At 43.6% G+C, this 21055-nt stretch overlaps 1 protein-coding gene across 1 annotated transcript in view; it reads left to right on the top strand.

Moving 5' to 3' along the window:
• The window catches only part of PPP1R14C (protein phosphatase 1 regulatory inhibitor subunit 14C), a 101046-nt gene that overhangs the window by 61410 nt on the left and 18581 nt on the right, over positions 1 to 21055 (top strand). The window contains exons 2-3 of the mRNA XM_055135572.1: positions 14288 to 14371; positions 15574 to 15606. Coding sequence (XP_054991547.1) covers positions 14288 to 14371; positions 15574 to 15606 — 117 coding nt within the window. The remainder of the gene's footprint in view (positions 1 to 14287; positions 14372 to 15573; positions 15607 to 21055) is intronic.

A 21055-nucleotide genomic window follows, 5' to 3' on the forward strand; every position in this document is an offset into this window, starting at 1 on the left:
GAATTTTGGTGTGAAGAGTGAATGCACAACTTATGAAAGATTCTCGGCAGAACCGTGCCTGATTCCAGTTTAGCTAGACTAGGAGTTGGAGAGGAGGGGACTGTGAGCAGATGTGGGGAGATCCTTGTCATAGCTTAGATGAAAGGTGACTTGGCTTAGACTTGGAGCTGGTAGGGGTGATGAAAGGGCAGATGCAGGAGACCCTTGAGTAGAAGAAATGACAGCCTTGGTGATGGATAGAGAGAGAGAGAGAGGAGGGGTGAGGGCTGGACATGGCACCCATTAGATGTTAAATCACCATGGGTGCTATGTTCCTTTTGTTCTACTCATTTCCCACTGAGCTCTAAGTAAATGACCTGTTGCTATTTCCTGGATTCTCTTGGGTCACTTGGGTCCCTGTGTCCAGGGACTTGCCCTCTTGGACCATAGGACATTCCTCTTTCCCTCCCTCCAGGAGAGTATGAAGGTGGTGGTGAAAGGAACCTCCCGTGGCTTCTCCTTCTGGGGCAGACCCCCTGCGGGTGGCCTTGAGCCTCACGGGGCCCAACCCTGCAGGGTGAACATTTGCCTTCTCATCTCTGCCTGGGACGTGCCAGAGGTAACTTGGGTCTTTAGATTCAGAGTTGGAATCTCATTCAGGGCTTTCCTGACTTAGCAACTTGCCTATGGGACAACTGTCCAGGGCCCCTTCTCTGGGAGTGTCCCCCACTTCACCCTCCTTTCCCAGGTGGAGCTAGTTTGACTTCTAGGAGCTGTTCACAACCACTGATGCATCAGTCTGTCTCCTCACGTGTTGCATGTTCCCACCAAAACAGTTGTCTTTTCTTTTATATCTAAGGCTAGGTTTTATTTTTCAAGGACAGATTTATAACTCTAGGAAAATTGGGCAGAAAGTGTAGAGCTCTCTGCTCATTCTTACCCCCACCTACCCCCTAACTCCCCTGTGATTGACATCTGGTCTTTGTATTACAATGGTGAGCCTTTTTTTTTTTACATTTAAGATAATTTTATTAAGCAGAGAATTGTGAATGAAAAGGAACAATAATCACAATAGTCACAGTTTTCTGGGGCTTTGTCGGCACTATTCAAAACAACAGTATGAGCTCAAATACAAACCTATGTATTTGCATTTGACTTTACATATATAGACTTACCAACTATTAGCAGATATTAAACCAGGTGTCTCCCTCTGTGTCCTGTGTCTTCCCCTCTGATATTCAAGTTTTATTTATTTATTTGTTTGTTTGTTTTATTATTATTATTATTATTTTTTGCTTTTTGTGTCACACCCGGCGATGCACAGGGGTTATTCCTGGCTCTGCACTCAGGAATCATCCCTGGTGGTGCTCAGAGGACCATATGGCATGCTGGGGATTGAACCTGGGTCAGTTGCGTGCAAGGCAAATGCCCTACCCGCTGTGCTATTGCTTCAGCCCCTTACTTATTTATTTTAAAAGTTTAAGTTATTTTGTTTTATTTTATGCATCTATTAATAATAAAGAGGTTTTTTTTAAATTTTATTGAATCACCATAAGATAGTTATAAGCTTTCATGTTTGCGTTACAATCACACAGTGATCAAACACCCTACCCTCCACCAGTACACATTCCCCACCACCAATATCCCCGGTATACCCCCCTTTCCCACCCTCCCCCTGCCTCCATAGCAGACAATATTCCCCCTACTCTCTCTCTACTTTTGGGCATTATGGCTTGTAACACAGACACTGAGAGGTCATCATGTTTGGTCCATTATCTAATTTTGGCACACATCTCTCATCCTGACTGATTCCTCCAGCCATCATTTTCTTAGTGATTCCTTCTCTATTCCATCTGCCTTCTCCCTTCCACTCATGAAACAGCTATGGGGCAATCCTCCTGGCCCTTGTATCTACTGTCCTTGGGTGTCAGCCTTACATGATGTTATTCTATATTCCACAAATGAGTGCAGTCATTCTATGTCTGTCCCTCTTTTTCTGACTCATTTCACTTACCATGATACTCCCCATGTCTATCCATTTATAAGCAAATTTCATGACTTCATTGGATGAGCCATTATTGATATTGTATTGAGTGAGCCAAATTGAACCAATCCTAATGACTAAAGTCTGTGGTACACATCAAGTTTCATTCTGATTTGTACATGCTGTGGAATTTGATAGGAATGATGTGTATGCACCATTGCAGCGTCATACCAAATTACTTCATTGCTCTGCAATGCCCTGTGCTTGGCTGCTCATTTCTCTTTTCATGGTATCTGTTGATCTTTTCATTGTCCCCATTATTTTGCTTCCCCTCCCCCCCAGAATGCTACAGAACTGAAATCCTACAGTAGTAACCTTTTCAGATTGGCCTCTTGCCCTTGGTTCTTCCAGACTCTGTGTGTGTGTGTGTGTGTGTGTGTGTGTGTGTGTGTGTGTGTGTGTGTGTGAATACCTCATTTTAACAAAAGCTGTACAAACTGCAAACTTGCAAGGAGCCAGCTGGTCAGCACCTGGATGTCTCCAGATGGGAATACCAGTAAAGTGCTGGAGTCTGTGCTAAGTCACATTTCCATATCACCTTCTCAGTCTTACCCTTTTGTGCTCCATCAATCCTGAATACATTTTGGCCGAGGCTGACTTTAGAACTCCTCCCCAAGTAGGAGGTGAAAATTTCTCGGCCCAGGGCCTGTGCTCTGAATAGCTCAAACCTAATATGGTAAGCTCAGGGTCCCCCTCAGTGATGCGGTTTATCACAAGGATGTGAAAGATTTGGCAGCATGGAAGAAAGGCCTTCTCTCTAAGGACTGTAACTGCTTAGGAGTTTTTGTTGCCTTTGTGACACTCTGGGACAAACGGAGTGTTTCCAGCCTTAGGAATTCTGCTTGGTCCGTAAGTAGTTTTACTAGCAAGGCGGGTGCGAGCCATCTTATAGCAGAAGGCAGGCCAGATCAGTAGTGGATGGGAAGCAGGATATAGCCAAATGGGACTTCTTAGAGACAGGCTAGCTAGAGAGAACAGGCTAGCTAGTCATTCCCACTTCTCTTCTTGGGGGGATTCTAGCCTTTCCCTGATTGGGGGCACTCCTTGATTTCCCCCTGTGGCCAGAAGCAACGTAAGTTTATTGCTGGCTTGTGTGATCCATAAGCATTGAGCTGCCCTGTCCCCACTGTCTTTCATGATGGACATGCCGCAGCCTCTGCCCACCTGCTCTCTCGTGCCATCCTGGAAGCTCACTCATTGGTACTGTGTTGAGTGGCACCGCTCTGCGCCAACATAGCGCTCGTAAGGATGGTGACTGTGCCTCTGCTCGCTCGGAGCTACAGGACTCGCAGTCTCCCCTGCTGGCCTCAGAGAGCTCTTGCTAGCTCATCCAGCTGCCTTCACTGTCATTCCTTGCAGATACCTAATTAGGAGCAACCTGCTGAGTCTCTTGTCACTGGGAGGCTGTAAATGACAGACAGCTCTGTGTGTGTGTATGTGCGCGCGCGCGCGTGTTGACCGCTCCTGTGTAAAAATGCAAAGTGTTATTGTTCCCAGAAAGTTCTGCATCTGGGAATTTTTGCTTACACTTTCCTTTCTTTTCTTCCTTTCAGCCCTTGTGCTTTTGAGAAAGTGGGTAACGGGTTAGCCCTTGCAATTTTCAGGCCTCTGGAATGAAGTGACGGTTTCCTGGTAGAGATAGTTATGTTGGTTTTCTCTTAAAAGAAGAATCAACCGGGGCTGGAGCAATAGCACAGCGGGTAGGGCGTTTGCCTTGCACGCGGCCGACCCGGGTTAGATTTCCAGCATCCCATATGGTCCCCCGAGCACTGCCAGGAGTTATTCCCGAGTGCATGAGCCAGGAGTAACCCCCGTGCATCGCCGGGTGTGACCCAAAAAGATTAAAAAAAGAAGAAGAATCAACCAACTGATGTGTCCTTGAAGCCATGTGAGTTCTGTACTATATGGATTCCTGTGGCGTTTCACCCAGCCCTGAGAAGTAGGTCCTTGGCCCATTTCCAGGCGTGGGAACCCAGGGTTTGGAGGAGATTCCCTTCCCAGTTCCCGTAGGCTGAGTGTCAGGAATGGAGTTAAGCTCAGGGGTCTTGTTTATGGTGAGAAATGGGGCAGTGTGGGAAGATGCAGTTTGGGTGTTGTGGGAGATCATCCCCCAAATCAAAACCCCAAAGTTGAGATAGTCCCCTAAGAATAACAGTTTAAATCGGTCAGGCAAAAATGCACCACAGGCAGCAAAAGTGCAGCCAGGAAAGGATAGTTCTGTGTCCTTTAGATGTAGAAGACAACAAAGGCAAATGTCAAATAGGGAATTGTCATGGCTGTACTTTAGGGGTTCCTGCTGGCCATTAAGCCTGAGGATGCTGCTAATCTGCTTTCCTTTGGGAAGCTTCCAGAGTCCCCCATCTCCCCCAAGGTTCTGGTGGCTTGCAGGGATGTGTTCTAGCATGGGCCTGGCCTCCTTTCTAAGAGGCAAGCACTTCTGCTGATTTCCAGAACTTATTTAAATATTCAGTTCTACATTAAAATACGTGCCACTTAAGGCCAAGTGTGAAGTAGGCTTTTGGCTATTCCAATTATATAATAAATGCAAAATTGCAGCTTAAACATTAATGACCCAGTCAATGAAACTGACAAACAGCGTGGATCACTGTCCTGACTAATGTTACTACTTTTATGAGAAATTGTCCCCTCTTATTGTCCTCAGTGATTCTCCTGGCTTCTCTGGTTATGCACAAATCACTTACATATTAAATCTGTCCGTGTCTTCCTGCCAGTGCCGGATCTAAGCACAGAACTTCCTGGCAGGACCAAGAGGATGAGCACCGGCTGATTCTTAGAAACACTTGCTCACCGACAGTATTTTGGGTTGTCATTAAAATGAAGCTCTGAAATGTAAATATTTTCATAGATGACTCACATCATCCAAAGATTCAGTTCATCTCGCTTTTGGGTTTTGGGGGCTGTCAGGGGGCTGAGTGAGACAGGGATTGGAGACCCTGGGGCTTATGCAAACAGAGCATGTACTCTAGATCTTTGAGTCATCTCCCCAGAGCGCTTTATTTATATATCCTATGTGCTTCCTGTGCCAGTGTCTCCTGCAGGCTTCTAGAAAAGTATTTTAGCTGCCACCATAGAATGGTGCCTGCCATATTATGCCCCCCCCACCCCCCGCCCACTCTCTAACTGTGCCTCCCCTCACCCGCCGATTCTCTCTTTGCTGCCCAGACACTCACAGAACTCTAATCCGGTGGTCATGTGGCAGTGAGAATCTTTGAGAGGAAGACTGCCAAGGACTGAGGGTGGCGTCACTTTGGGGAGCTGTTAGATTGAATGTTAAGCGCAGCTCAGACACCACCATCCCTTCTCAGGCCATCTCGGCTCGCACATTCCTGCTGCTTGGTTCACACTGGGCAGAGGTGAGCGGTGGTGATTCTTTAAAAGTCGGCACAACGCTTGGTGAGATTCATGGGCTATATGTTCTGGCTAGTTAGGCATGGGTGTGTGTGTGTATGTGTGCGTGTGTGTGTGTGAGTGTGTGCATACTAAATGGGGTGTCTGTGTTTGCCCATCTATGTGGGGTGTTTGTATATTTGAGTGTGTTGGATATGTGATGGGCGGGCATGCACGCATGTTGAATGTGATGTGTATGTGTGCGCCATGTGTGTTTTGTGCAGGCTGACTAGGTTTCTGGAAACCTGCCTCCGTTGCATTATTTGCAGTTCTGAGCTGCTGTGGGCTGCAGTCCTGGCTGCTGGGGGCTGACCCCCGCAGTGTAGTGTGTGGGTCCTGCTCTTACTAAGGCCGGAAATGATAGTGAATGTCCGGGATGGACTTCTCATTACCGGCATCTTTGGGGCTTGCAATTAGAATCCCTTCTCCAACATTCCATCATCTCCAGCTGTTGCTTCCTCGGTGTGTCTCAGCATCTCTGTGTTTCTCTCTCTGCCCCGTGCATCACATCAGGCGATGCCCCTTAGCTCACATCAGGAAGAAGAATTACTTCTAAGAGCCTCTTTATGTCCACCCTGGACCCTCCTGTCTCTCCTTTCGCTCCCTGGGTCTGAAGTTCTATGTAGCTCCAATGTGCAAGATGAGAAACCCCCGACCGTGTGTAGGCTGAAGGCTTTTGTTCAATTTTCACGCTTTCTTAAGGCATTATTAACCAACTTCGGGAGATCTGTATCCCATAAATCTGTATTTTCCAGTTTTTCTGAAATCACAGACATTCTGACAGGGCCAAGCAGCTTTTCCTACAAAGATGGCACCAGAGGACCAGGAGATACCCTGCCTAGCCTGCGCCTGACCTGGGTTCGATCCCGGTCACCACGTGTCCCCCAGCATCACTGGAGACAGCCTTGGAGACCCTGGGTTGCCTGGGTAACGCACGGGCCCTAGAAGCGCTGGCTGCTTGAACCACCAGCTCAGCTGTCTGGGAATCACTGTGGAGCATATTTGAGTGCCCTCCCCTCAAAAGGAAAGAAAACAAACAAAAAGTGTTACTCTAGGCAGGGTGGAGTGCTCTGTGGGACTTGTCTTCTCCAGTTTGCCAGCCGACCCGAGTTCTTGCTTCTGCTCCTTGTTTGGCCTCCACACCTATTCATATTTGCAGCCTGGAGTGGCCTGACACCTAGACTGCAGGCCTGGCTACACCCATATTTTGTCTCTCACCCTGTCCTAGTCCTTCCATTCTACAAGGTCAACTGTCATCGTATCATCCCCGTGAGACCTGTTCTGGCCATACACTTGGGCATTTTCACTTTTCCTCACTAAAGTGCCCGCACTGTTTCTCTTCAGGTACCACAGAATATCCCTTTGTTTCCGAACTAGACTAAGGGTCCCTCAAGGTAGAACCTCCAAGTGCTGACCCACCACATGGTGTATGTTGTGGCTTCTCAACAGATTTCCATAGTGAAGTGCTGGGAATGCTTTCTGAGGGTCTCCACAGGAGGGGCTCTGCAGGAAGGCCCTCTGACTAACTGGGGAGCAATGTTAGCTTGTGACCTGCCTCAGCAACTCTGAAGTGATTGATTCAGTCTTTGTCACCAGTGCCACTATTTGGGGAACTATTTTCCTGAGGGGAAGTCCCCACACCCACTGGATTATGAGTCACTACCTTGGCAATGGTTGTATCTATCACTGAAGTGACTCAGTGATACTCTCTCAGGCCAGGTATAAGAGCAACAGCAGCAGAACTAGTGAGAACCTTGTGGAATTTATTAATTTTTTTAATTGCATCACCATGAATTATAAAGTTACAAAGGTGTTTATGACTGAGTCTCAGGCATACTGTGTTCCAACACCAATCCCTTCACCAGTGTCCCCTCAGTGAAATCTAGAATATTTCCATACTCCTCATTAAAAATAGGAAATGGAAGACATAGTATAGGGATTAATACGCATGCCTTACATGAGGCCATACCTGCTTCTATTCCCAGCACTGCATGGCCTCTCACGCATCTTGGGGTGTAGTCCTGGAGACCATGAGCCCTGCAAAAGTGACCTGAGTGAGCCCAGCACCCCACCCCCTAACCCTCACATTGAAAGTTGACCATACTCAGTTGACCATGATATAACACAAGAGGAGTCTCTAATGCTCCTGAGCACTCTTGGGAGACCCCACCCTCAACAAAGGTAGAAATTTTACACTTCCACAGGATTCTGATGGGTTTTGCCTCCCAGGATTCCCACAGAGTTGCCTCCATGGTCTGAATGGCCAGATCAGATTTGGTTCCATGTCATTGAACCCCAGCACATATCTCTATTCTTCCACCAATGGCACATGTGACCTTGGCTTTCTTCTCATTTCTCACAGTCAAGGGTGGGTCAGGAAGTGCCATGATACACCACGATGGGTGAACAGAGCCCAAGCCCTGTGATGTTAGTATCACTCAGTGATGACTTAGTTTGTATTGGTTTACCCACTTGGAGCACCAAGCCCAGAGTCTCCCAGCCATGTGCCTGGGGTGCTGGCCCAGCTGCTATCTGCTAAGTGTTTTCTTGACTCCTACCAAGCACCTTTGACAGAGAGGGAGCTCAGCTTCCCAAATGTCCAGGCTGGAAGGGTCATGGACCTGGGGACAGAGCCGCCCAATGGTGCCTTCTCCAGGGATGCAATGTTCTGTACCATACTTTAAATCCCGCCAGTGTAACTGAGAAACTGAATTTTCAGTTCTGTCTCCTGTGATTCCCTTACTGGACAGTCTGCAGGGCAGAGGCACGTGGGCCAAATGCAGAGCCTGACCAGGAGCTGGGTGCAGTCCTATTGATGATCCCCTCGTGGGTAGGACCTTACCTTGTCACATCAGTAAAAAAGCCCATGTGACACTCAGCAGGGCACACAGAGCTAAAGGCTTGCTGGAAACCCTTTGCCCTGCTGTTCTGCGGAGGACTCTGCTTAGTTCTTAGTCCTTATTTCCTCGAATTCGAGCAGACCTGGGGTGTCCTTTGTTTGCCTGGGGCTCATTGAATAGACTCTCCACCCTCAATTTCATTAAAAACAGAAATAGAGTCCTTACTGGGTCCTTACTGGGTATTTATTCCAAATGACTGCTTCAGAGGGAGGATGGGAAAATGTAGGGGAAGGTTGGGTAGACCATCACACTGGTTAACATGCGTTGGTTATTTCTTTTGCTTGGCATTTCTGGAGTGGACTCAGCTGAAATGGGCTATGGGTGTACTGGTGGTAGTTAAAGTCACAGTGTTCTGTGAACACTGGCTTTGCTATGGACGTTGGCTCAACCTCGGTGTAGGTGCAGTGACATTGCCTTGGGGAGGGTCTGTGCGTGCTGTTCTCATAAGGGCTTCCCCTCTGCCCTCTGCTTTCTGGATCCCTGGTCCCCTTCAGGATCTAGTGATTTTCTTTGGGAGTTTCAGTCTGCTGGGCTCCATTCTCTGTGGAGAGATGGTCTGACCTGGAAAGATGAACAGGAACTGTTCTTGATGACCCCCTGCTTCCCTTGCACTGTTCCTTGCAGCCAGGACTTCACATGAACACAAAGAAAGGGCTGAGCACTGACAGCATGATGAGGACCTTGGAGGCTGTTGCCATAGAGGAGAGCATCAGTGGTCTTTCCCTGCAACCTGACAGTGGGGTGTCAGGAACCTTCTGTCTGATGGAGGCTGCATCTGTCCAGGTGCATCTGTGTATCTCCTCCCTTGGAGGCCTGGAAAATGGAATCTTGCCGGAGACAGTAGCTCCATACTTCTGTTGAGGACACGTAGGGCAGACTGGCTATATATATATATGACAGAGTGGACAGATGGATTCTAGGGAAGGGGGAAGTCACAGTGACCTGCCACCTCTAAGCAGGGGACAGGCAGATTTTTTTTATTACTTGTAGGCAAAATCCCCAGGGCTTGGCAGGGTACCGTCCATCCTCTCGTAGTTGGTGCCTTCCCACATCCACCTCACACTGCCTTTCCCTCATCCTGGGAGCCAAGAAACTGTCTTTTAACTTTATTCCCTTTCACTAATTTCCTGCAGTAAACATTCATTCCGAGCACTGAGGTTATTAGACATTTTCTAAGAACATGTACTTCCCCCATCTATCATTAGTATTATTATGAAATATTTTGAAGGTTGTTTTCACCTCAAAAGACTAAGGGTGTTGAGATTGAGCCTGCTTTAGGCTTGGTTTTCTTTCTGTTTTATCTGAGCTTTCAGAGTGGTTTGCTAAATTGGGATTGAAGTATGAATTGTGTACCAGATACTAGTCTAAGTTAACTTGGTAGCAATAATCTCATTTAATCTGCATGTCAGCCTTTGAGGCAGCTGTTGTGTATTCTCCCATTTTATCAGTGAGGCTACTGAGACCAGGGAGGTGAAGAAACTGTAGAAATACAGTGAATCATTGGCACAGCTGGCTGTTCTCCCCTCCCCCCAGTTTATTTAAACAACGTGTTTTACAAAGTTTTTCATGATTTGTTACAGGTACTCGGTATTCCAGCACCAGTCCCACCACTACTGTCACTTTCCTTCACTATTGTCTCCATTTCCCCAACCCCCCATCAGGCCTGCCCCCATAGCAGGCCCACAACATTTATTTTATGTTGCTTGCTACCACTAAATGACTTAACAATGATCAAAAATTATTTCTATCGAAAAAAAATGTGTGAAAACTTTGTATCTCACCACGGCACATTAAGTCCTTGTCTGAGGGTTTAAACTAAGCTGTTGTTGCAAAGTAAGCCTTCTGTGTTGATGTTTTTCTTAGTCGAGATTCGTTGGCTTCTACGTTACATTCCCATCTGGTGTGCTACTACTGGGATGTCAGTGTTGTACAGTGTGGAGATGTCATGTGACCAGGAATGTGGCCGCACATTCCAGAAAATCCAGAATATTTAACTGGGCAGTCCAGCCAGCCAGAAGCATGGTGTGGCAGTTTTGGGACATCAGTGCAGCTGTTGGGGCTTTGGTCAGGCAGGAGCTGGGCCGTCTTCCCTCCCGAGGTTGCCCCAGAGGTCAGAGCTGGTCTTTAAGTCAGGCTGTGCAGTCCAGAACCTGTGTTCCTAGCACTGTTTATCACACAGTAGCCTTATTCTCATCAAATAGTTAAGTCTTCTATTTTTATATATCCAGTTGTGCTGATAGGTAAATGATAATATGAGACAAATACAAAAATTGATGAATGTGGAACTTCTTGATCATTGGGCAGAAGTTTGGTGATGCATTTTACACCCATGACTCAGTCTCCCAAAGACCACCAAGGAGCTGAATCTAATATAAACACACGAGGGTCTTTATTGCAAGCTCGAGCTTACAACACTGACCCAGCGGGTTGAAGCTGAGAGCCCTGAGCCCTTAAGGAGCAAGGTTTATATAGGGTTTACAGCGGGAAGTGGGAAATTCAAACAACATTATTAGAGGATTGGTTGATCTTCATAATCTGAAGAATGTGGTGCTTCATGATTGGCTATGTTCAACCTTAACCTGTTACTAGCTTGTGCATTTGATCTAGGAGGAGCATCTGTGCTGTGGGCCCCTGGCAAGGCGCTTTTGATTGGCTGTGGCCTGGGAGGTTCAGGCCCCCTGTGGTGTTTCTAGACCTGGCCCTTTGTTCTTGGAATGGGCTGTTGAAGTTCCAGTAAATGGAAACTGGCCTATGCTGCCCTTCCACTAGTGAAGCCGGCCATGGCGTAGTTTTGGTTCCTCAATGATACCAGAAACACCCACTGTGATTAGACACTGGCTTTGAAGTGGATTGTTTCACTTAGCACCCAAGCAAAGGATCCAAACAGGAATTGCTCATGGGAACAGGAATGAATCACTCCAGATTCACAGAGGCTGTTTCTGCAGCTCCCTACCGGGAGGTTCATGTCACAGAGAGGAACTGAGGGGGAAGTTGCTCCCCGACCCTGTGTTTTCCACCTAACCCTCATACTCACACACACATCACTTCTGACACCAGGTGTGTGGGCTTTCCACACTTTAAATGAAGCAGTTCTGAGTGTTCTTTAATTTGTTCTTACCTGGAGTTAGCATCAGGTCCCGGAGTGAGGGGCTTGGTCTCACAAGACCCGCTGTAAATACTAACGGCAAATTTCAGGTTATTACCTGTACTTCTGAGAAACTAGTGGTGAATCAGCATTCCTCGGGCCCCCTCCAGAAGTTTGATAAATTAGTAGAGTGGCTCACAGACCTTGAATGGTTTGTAACCAAGAAGATTATAAGGAGTACAGGTGAACAGCCAGGTGAACATATATAGGCAGAAGTCTGGAAGCACCACCCAGCATGCAGAATCTGCCCCCGTAGACTAGACTTAGTGTCTCACCATCCTTGTGTGCTGATATGCTCACCAACCTACACACTCCAACAATCAGGACTTTCATGGAGGCTTCGTCACACTGGTATGATTGGTTAGTAAGTTGACTTCCAGCTCGGACTCTCCGTCCAGGAGAATGGAACTGGAGTGGAAAGTTCCAGGTGACTGTTCTGGGTAATGAAGCCCTCATCCAGGAATTCACCCAGATTTGTCATTAGAACAAAAGATACCTTTATCCTCACCCACCCCAGGAAATTCCAGGGTATTTAGAGTTCAGTCAGGAGCAAAGATCAGTACACACTCACACACCCAAATGCACACATATAACATATAAACACACATGCACAAATGCAAACACACATATACATATAACACAGATGAATACATGTAAATACATGTACTGTAGGATTGTTTCAGTGTTCTCAAAACATGTGGGTCCTCACTTTTGGCTCCGAGTAGAAAAAAAATAACAAAAATGGTTGAGCATTATTTATTAATAAACTAATTTCACTAGAGCTGCAGGATTTCCCCTAAGACCGCATGGCACCACTACCTACCAGAACAGCTAAGTTCAGTAAGGGCACAGGGATTCCTGACCCAGTACTGAAGGCACTTCCTTGGCTTCCTGATGGCTGGAAGGAGGTGGAGAGCAGGTGATATAGGAGAAGGTGGAATACCAAATTATAGTTCTCTCTCTTTTGCTCTTTCTCTTTCATGGTGTGTGTGAGGGGTGGGGTTGTGGGGGTCACACCCACAGTGCTCAGAGCTTGCTCCTGGATCTGCACTCAGGAATTTCTCCTGGTAGGATCAGGGAACCATTTGGGATACCAGGGGTTGAATCTGGGTTGGCTGTGTGCACAGGAAGCATCCTACGCACTGTACTATTTCTCTGGCCATAAATTACAGCTTTTATTAATTAAAAAAATTATATTGAACTATTTGTTTGGTTTGGATTGGGGTCATACCCTGCGGTGCTCAGGGTTACTCCTGGCTGTGCATTCAGGAATTTCTTTCTATGAGAAAGATCCCATATGCTTGGGGGCCCATATGGGATGCTGGGGATCAAACAGGCTGGTCCCATGCAAGGAAAGTGCTCTACTCACTGTACGATCTCTCCAGCTCCCCACTACAGCTCTTTTTATTTTATTTTATTTTTTGCTTTTTGGGTCACACCCAGCGATGCACAGGGGCTACTCCTGGCTCTGCACTCAGGAACTATTCCTGGTGATGCTTGGGAGACCATATGGGATGCTGGGGATTCAACTCGGGTCAGCCACGTGCAAGGCAAATGCCCTACCCGCTGTGCTATCGCTTCCCCCCACAACTCTTTTTAAAAGCAGTTTAGTTTCATGCTTCTTGAAGTAGGGGAAGCCCCAGGAATGGTGGAAAGGAGAGGGAGAAAGTAATTTGGGGTTAGAAGTTCAGATTCCAGGTGACCCAGGTCCCTCGTCACCTTCCAGTGGCTGCTCATGCCTTCTACTTGGCATGGGCCACCCTTGGTTTCGGGAATGGGAAGGTGACACACTGGTTGTAATTATTCTAGGGCTTACCCCAGGGGAGGCAGGCCTGGGAGCTGACAGGCTGGCATGGCGCAGAGTCCTCTCTTCCTGTTTCTCTGCCTTCTGCCCAGACTTGTTCCTCTCTTTCTTAAAGGCTTCTACACTTTCCCAGTTCCCAGCCTCTTTAGCTGACTTGCCAGCAAGACATGGGGGTTCAAGGAGCTCCTTCTTCCAGAAGCCTCTGAGCCCTCTCCTGAGTCAGTCACTGGGGTGGGGCTGGAGCCAGGCTGGCCTCAGCACTTCCACTCAGAAAGCCCCCTCGTCCCCCAGAGGAACCAACCTCCCACACACAGAGCCTGGAGGGGCAGGCGCAGACCCCTGAGAAAGATCATCTAATCACCTAAAGAAGGGTAGATGTTGGCAGGAAACTAACAGTCTCTGCCTTGCTATAAAATGCTAGAATGATAGTACAGTGGTTAGGACATCTACCTTGCATGCAGCCGACCCAGGTTTGATCCCCAGCATCCCCTAAGGTCCCCTGAACACTGCCAGGAGTAATTCCTGAGTGCAAAGCCAGGAGTAACTCCTGAGCATCTCTGGGTGTGTGGGTGTGGCTCAAAAACAAAAGGAATAAATAAATAAATAAATAAATGAAGGAAGGAAGGAAGGAAGCTTCCAAATAATCTCTCCTATGTGCCCAAGTGTAGTTTTCTATTAGAAATTAGAAAATTGGTTTTGGGAAAATCATGCTGTTTTCTACTACACTATGGCTTCCATCTCCTTTGTACTTAGGCCCCTTCCCTTCCTTTCTCCTCCTTCTTGTTCTTTTTCCTTCTGTTTCTTCCTCTCCTCTTTCTTTCTTCTCCCCTTCCTTCTTCTTTCCCTCCTAGCCTTTCCCCCTCTAGTTCACAAGTTCATTAATTTATTAATGAATTTTCCTCCTCTAAGTCTTCCCCGTCTTGATTCACTTATTTAGCTCAAACATACTGGTTCCTGCTTGTAGTTTCTCTCTAAACAGAACGTCTTCTCCTTTGCTGCCCCTCCAGGAAGAAGAAATGCCAGATGTAGAAATTGACATTGATGATCTTCTTGACGCAGACAGTGAAGAAGAAAGAGCTTTAAAATTACAGGTAAGCACTTTTCAAAGCTTAGAAGCTTCCAGCTATGGATATTTGAATGCTGATAGAAAAGCAATGGTAGCCTAAAGCAGCGGTCATTTTCAGAAACAAATGCCCGAGGATAAGGAAGACCTTTGGGATGCGCCTTAGAGACAGGAGTTTCTCCAGCCTCAACTTGTGTCTTGCGGTTGAGTGCAGGATTTCTCTCCAAAGAGATTATCTGCCTGAGGGAAGTCAGGACCTGGTGGGCAAGGAGCAGAGGCTCAAGTAACAAGTGCCTAAACCCAGGGATCTGACCTTAAAGTTGTTGATTATATCATTCATGAATTTCATTTCTAGGGAAAGTGTTTATAACTTAAATTTTTATTTAATGAAATATCTTCTTTTAAGAGTCTGCATCGCATCTTAGTAGAACAATAGGTGATGAGATGTCTCCTGTTTTCTTAGTCCAGACCAATAAAATATTTATTTCCCTTCCCACATGAGGTCAAATCTATCATTTCAAAATCTGTCTGTGGGTGTTTCTAAAACCAATTAACCTCTGACCTCTCGTTGTTCTCTGATAATTACTGCTAATGGCTGTTGGTTATCAGCACAGACAAATGATCACAAAAGGCAGTGCATTAAAGGGCACATTTTCGTGTGTTAATGGATTTAATGTGTTAATCATTACTAGAGTCTCTTGAGTGGCAAACAGTCTCAGTTTAATAATTATTTCTTGTTGGTAAATTTAGTCGTGAGCAGATAGCATCCTAATTATGAAAATGAAAAGTGATAATAAGGTCGCTGCTGGTCCTGTGGAAGATGTAATGATACAAAGATTTGAAAGGGGCTTTTGCTACTATCAGATCATCCTTTTGATTCCTGGCTTCCCACAGCTGGAATGACTATCACCGTCTCTTTTCACTCGGACCTATACAATTTATTATTAACTAAGTTGTCAGTCCAGAGGGGAGGGGTGTGTGTGTGTATATGTGTGTGTGTGTGTGTGTGTGTGTGTGTGTGTGTGTGTGTTCTGGGAGTGTAAGATATGTTTACATAGGAAGAGTACAGCTTTTCATATCTTCAGATAGCCATCAGATGCAGTAATAAAATGCAATTTTGATACTTAATATGAAATTTTGATTTGCCATGTTTTAAAAAAATACTTTATAAAGATGAAATGGTTTAACTTTCAAAACCCTTAAACTCACCTTCTGTGTATTTCATTCTAGGAAGCGCTTGTAGACTGCTACAAACCAACAGAGGTAAACAGATCATTTTTACTATCATGTTTAAATTTTTTTTTATTAAATTGATTTTTGAAGCTAAAAAGAACAATGACTAGGTTTGATTTCATTATACTACATAGTTTAGTTTTTTTAAAAATCATATTTAAATAAGAATGCCTGACTAGCATTAACATCTTTATATATGCCTAAACATGTCTAATTCAGCAAGATTTAAAACTAATAAAATTCGGGGTGTTGCTTGTTTTATATTTATATAAGGCCAATTTCAACGGTAATTGTGAAAGCGCTTGGAATTGTTTTAGTGAAAGATTGAGATTTTTAACGAGCATGCATTCTTTTCATATGTAGTATTTATTTTCACAAAGGTTCTAGCCTGGGCTGGAGTGATAGTACAGGAAGTTAGGCACTTGCCATGCATGTGGTTGACCCCAGTTCAGTCCTTGTACCATATATGGTGCCCTGAGCACATGAGGAGAGATCCTTCAATAGAGAGCCAGGAGTAAATCCTGAGCACAACTGGGTGTTGCCCCAAAACTAAAAAAAATAAGTAAGTGAATAAAAAACATCAGCTGGAGCTTGAGCAAAAGTACAATAGGTAGGGCTCTTGCCTTGCAAGCAGCAGACCCAGATTTTATCACTGGCACACCATATAGGCCCCCAAGTCTGCCAGGAGTGGTCCCTGAGCACAGAGCCAGCAATGACCCCCTGAGCGCCATTGGGTATGGCCCCAAAACAAACAAACAAAAAGCATCGAGTCAATTTTGTTACTCAAAAGAATTACCTTTATCAGAAGAAACTTCATGCTTTGAATAATTATCATATCCATATCTGTAAGTATAAAAGGCTCATATTACTAGACCAAAGCATTTAATGTATACTTTGGCACAAAAAATTAAGGATTTGATGAGTTATGAAAATATTAATAAAGAACTGTTCATTTGTTTCTATATCAGAGAAATTAGAATATCAGATAGTCTGTGCGACATCAAAACACTTCTTAGTTTTGAAGACACATAATTATAAATAAAAGAAAGCATTCTTTCCTAAGGGAGTATAAGTTCTAAGTAATTAGATAGCTTTATGACCATTTATTTGAGACCAGTTACTTAGTTGAGCTTCAGTTAATGTACTTTCTGTTTCCCTTTATGTTTATTACATCTTAAAGTCACAAAGATATAAACTTTTAATTTTACTTGTTAAATTATATCTTTTAATCAATTTGATACAATTCATAGTTTCAAAAGCCAAATAAATCAGCAGGCTTATAAAAAAAAAGCAAACAAACAAATAGAACTTTTCCCATCCCCCTATTACTCTTCCTAAAACATATTTTGTATTTATATACTTCAATAATTTTATACCCTACATTTGACTCTTTCCCTATTATTTACTTTTATCTTATTAAATATGCATTTTCACTTATTGACTTAAGGAGAAATATTTTAGCTCTCATAATAAATTTTACTTCCCTCCAACTCCTCAATATATAAGTATTTTGTTAACTCAGTAGTTAATATTTATAATATTGAATTTTAAATAGATGCTTTTCACTGCTAAGCCAAATGCTAAAATGTAACCTTGGTTCTCTTAAAATTTATTTTTTGTAGTTTTATTTTACTTTAACTGCTGTGATTTACAATTTTATGTTATTGTCAACGGTAAGTTTTCATGCATACAGTATTGCAACATCAGACCTTCTGATATAGCATCCATTTTTCTCCACCATTGTCTCAGTTTTCTCCCCACACTCCACCTCACAATCCTTCCCCCATCACCCAGAGCAGAGAGATGTGGCTCTTTGTTTTTCCTGGGGTTGATAGCTACCTTATCTTTGATTTTATTGTATATGAGTGATAGCACAGCAGGTAAGGTGTTTGCCTTGCACGTGGCCGACCCAAGTTTGATTCCTCCACCCCTCTCAGAGAGCCCGGCAAGCTACCCAGAGTATCTCGCCCGCATGGCAGAGTCTGGCAAGCTACCTGTGGCATATTCAATATGCCAAAAACAGTAACAACAATTCTCACAATGGAGATGTTATTGGTACCTGCTCGAGCAAATCGATGAGCAATGGGATGACAGTGATACAGTGATGTATATATAATGAAAGATATATTTGTATGTTTTTAGTGAAATCGCCAATGTATTTATCAAGTATGTAATATGTTTTCTGTATGTTTAAACACATTACCACCACCCTCCCACACCACATTTCACCATGGAACCTCTGCAACAATCTGGAGAACTCATTTTCTGGGCAGAGTAACTCCAGTCCTGAGACTTTTGTTTACTATTGTCCTATGTTAAATGCTTCATTCCTTCCTTCCTTCCTTCCTTCCTTCCTTCCTTCCTTCCTTCCTTCCTTCCTTCCTTCCTTCCTTCCTTCCTTCCTTCCTTCCTTCCTTCCTTCCTTCCTTCCTTCCTTCCTTCCTTCCTTCCTTCCTTCCTTCCTCTCTTTCTTTCTCTCTTTCTCTCTCTCTTTCTTTCTCTCTTTCTTTCTCTCTTTCTTTCTCTCTTTCTTTCTTTCTTTCTTTCTTTCTTTCTTTCTTTCTTTCTTTCTTTCTTTCTTTCTTTCTTTCTTTCTCTCTCTCTTTCTCTCTCTCTTTCTTTCTTTCTTTCTTTCTTTCTTTCTTTCTTTCTTTCTTTCTTTCTTTCTCTCTTTCTTTCTTCTTTCTTTCTTTCTTTCTTTCTTTCTTTCTTTCTTTCTTTCTTTCTTTCTTTCTTTCTTTCTTTCTTTCTCTCTCTCTCTCTCTCTTTCTTTCTTTCTTTCTTCTCTCTCTCTCTCTCTCTCTCTCTTTCTTTCTTTCTTTCTTTCTCTCTCTCTCTTTCTTCTTTCTTTCTTTCTTTCTTTCTTTCTTTCTTTCTTTCTTTCTTTCTTTCTTTCTTTCTTTCTTTCTTTCTTTCTTTCTTTCTTTCTTCCTTTCTTTCTTTTTAAAAAATCTTGGTCTCCTTATTTTTGTTAGAATATATCCTCCACTAATTTTCTGGGAAAGGATGCATAGAAAGGCAAATTTTTAACCTTGCATATACAAAAAGTATCTTTTGATTAATAGGATGGTGTAGACTTTAGCATAAAATTCATTTGAATGCTCAGTTTGAAAACCATCACTCTAAGATTGCATCACTTCTTAGTGTTAAGAAGTCTGGACTAATCACAGACTTTTATTTGTGACCTATTTTTAGGACTATATACATAGTTTGAAATTTTACAGTGAAATATTTGAGTGTGGATCCTTTTATTCATGTTTTAGAAAAATTTCCCAGGCCTTTAAGTCTGAAAACATGTCTTTCAGTTGTCCTAATATTTATTTTTTTCTTAATTTCTTTGTTAATATTCTATAGTTATGATTTGTCTGTTATTTAGATGCTACATCTCTGGATGGGAAGTCATATTTATTATTTGTTGCCATTTATTTGGTTTTTTTTAAATACTATTTTATGAAAGTTTTTCCTGACTATTTTCTAGCCTTTTAAAATTTCAACTGTTTTTATCTTTAAGACCCAAGACCCCTTTCTTGAGCCCTATTTACTGGTGTGTTTTAGTATTTATTTTATAGATGCATTTTATTATTTTGCTGTTTGATGGCTTTGATAAAAAGCCTTAGTTTTTTCATTTGTTGAGATGATTTTGCTCTCTGCGTGTCTCTGTTTAATCTGAATCCTACATTTCAGTCTGTTTTAGTGTGTTCTTGATAATTTGGGGTGTGTGCCTATGTCTGAATGTCAGGAGTGAATTTATGTTGCTCTCTGAATTTTTATTCTGTCTGTTGGTGGGAGATTGTAATACGAAGTTGCTAAATTAAAAGCCTGGAGGTTTTTGGTATTTGTTTTTTTCATTGTATGTGGATGAAGTAAGAAAATCATTTAATATGTTGCTGTTGAGATAATAAATATTTATGGAGATAATTGTTTCATTTATAGGAGTTTGACATTCTGAACTCTTGCCTAAGGACTGAGAGTCTGACTTTAGGCTTTTTGGAAGCAGAGATGTAAAAGAGAGAAAGACTCGGCATTTAGTTCTTCGGGGAGAGATTCTTTGTCTATAGTTGAAGATTTAGTACGAATAAGTTAAGCAATTAGATATTTAAAACTCCTACTAAGTTGTGAAATATTAGGCAAGAATGGTAGGATTATAGTCAAGAAAGGTGGCAGTTAGACTGATGAACTCACATGTGAGGGGTGTCGGGTGGAGAATTGGTGCAAAGGCAGAAGACAGATCCAGACTGGGAGGTGTAGACAGATCAATTCTCTCTCATCATTCTCTCTCTTTCTTTATTTCTTCTAGATGGAGAAGTTCATGTTTGGGTATTTAGATGGGAAAAATTGGACTTTAATGAACCTCATTCTTCCCAATGTGCTCTCTGGGGAGTAAAGCATTCATAGTCCTGGGTTCAATCCTCCTCACTACCTGGAATGCCTCCTGTGGTTCTAGAAGGAAGCTAATGAGGTGGAAAAAAAAAGATAACTTTAAAAAGGAAGGGAAAAAAAGGCACGGGATTGAAGGCCTTGGAGGTCATGAACAAACATTTATCTCTGCTCTCTGTTTTAACTCATGGTTTCTAAAATGAATGAAGATGCGTTTAAATGCTGAGGAATTTTACTCAAGTTCATTTATCTATTAAAGGATCGTTTCAAGAAAGTTTGCATAACTCAGAGAAGCGATCACCAACTACATTGTAGTCGAAGGCCATGTGGGGGAAGGGAGTTGCGGGCTGAATGAGGGCTAGAGACTGAGCACAGCGGCCACTCAACACCTTTATTGCAAACCACAACAGCTAATTAGAGAGAGAGAACAGAAGGGAATGCCCTGCCACAGTGGCAGGGTGGGATGGGGGGGGGAGATGGGATTGGGGAGGGTGGGAGGGACGCTGGGTTTACGGGTGGTGGAGAATGGGCACTGGTGAAGGGATGGGTTCCCGAACTTTGTATGAGGGAAGTATAAGCACAAAAGTGTATAGATCTGTAACTTTACCCTCACGGTGATTCTCTAATTAAAAATAAATAAATTTAAAAAAAAAATTTTTTTTTTTAAAAAAAAGAAAGTTTGCATAGTTTTTCATTTGCATTAATAATGGTAAGAAACATTTTGCCGGCAAGGGATGGTGATAAAAATAGTAACCTATTTTTCCAAAGCATTGTTTTATTTAATCTGGACAATCATGATTTGAGGTAGAGGCTCTGGGTAATTTAACATTTCACGTCAGCAAACACGGTGGCTGAGACTCAGCTCTATGTTCAGACACCCAGCCTGGTACTCTTTCCTTCCATCCTGCCAGTCTGCCTGGGATGTTCAACTCAGCAAGACAAAAGGCCCCTTAAGGACTTTGTTTGATCTCAACTAAATGCTTAACAACTAATGATGCTCTTTTAAAAGTAGCCTTTTCTGGAGGTGCTATTTTTTGATCAAAGGATTTTACATACAATTATTATGCCTCTTTGAAGTTAGAAATGTAAGGGGGGGGGGAAA

The sequence above is a fragment of the Sorex araneus genome, chromosome 4, assembly GCF_027595985.1.
Source record: "Sorex araneus isolate mSorAra2 chromosome 4, mSorAra2.pri, whole genome shotgun sequence".
NCBI classification, from domain to species: domain Eukaryota; kingdom Metazoa; phylum Chordata; class Mammalia; order Eulipotyphla; family Soricidae; genus Sorex; species Sorex araneus.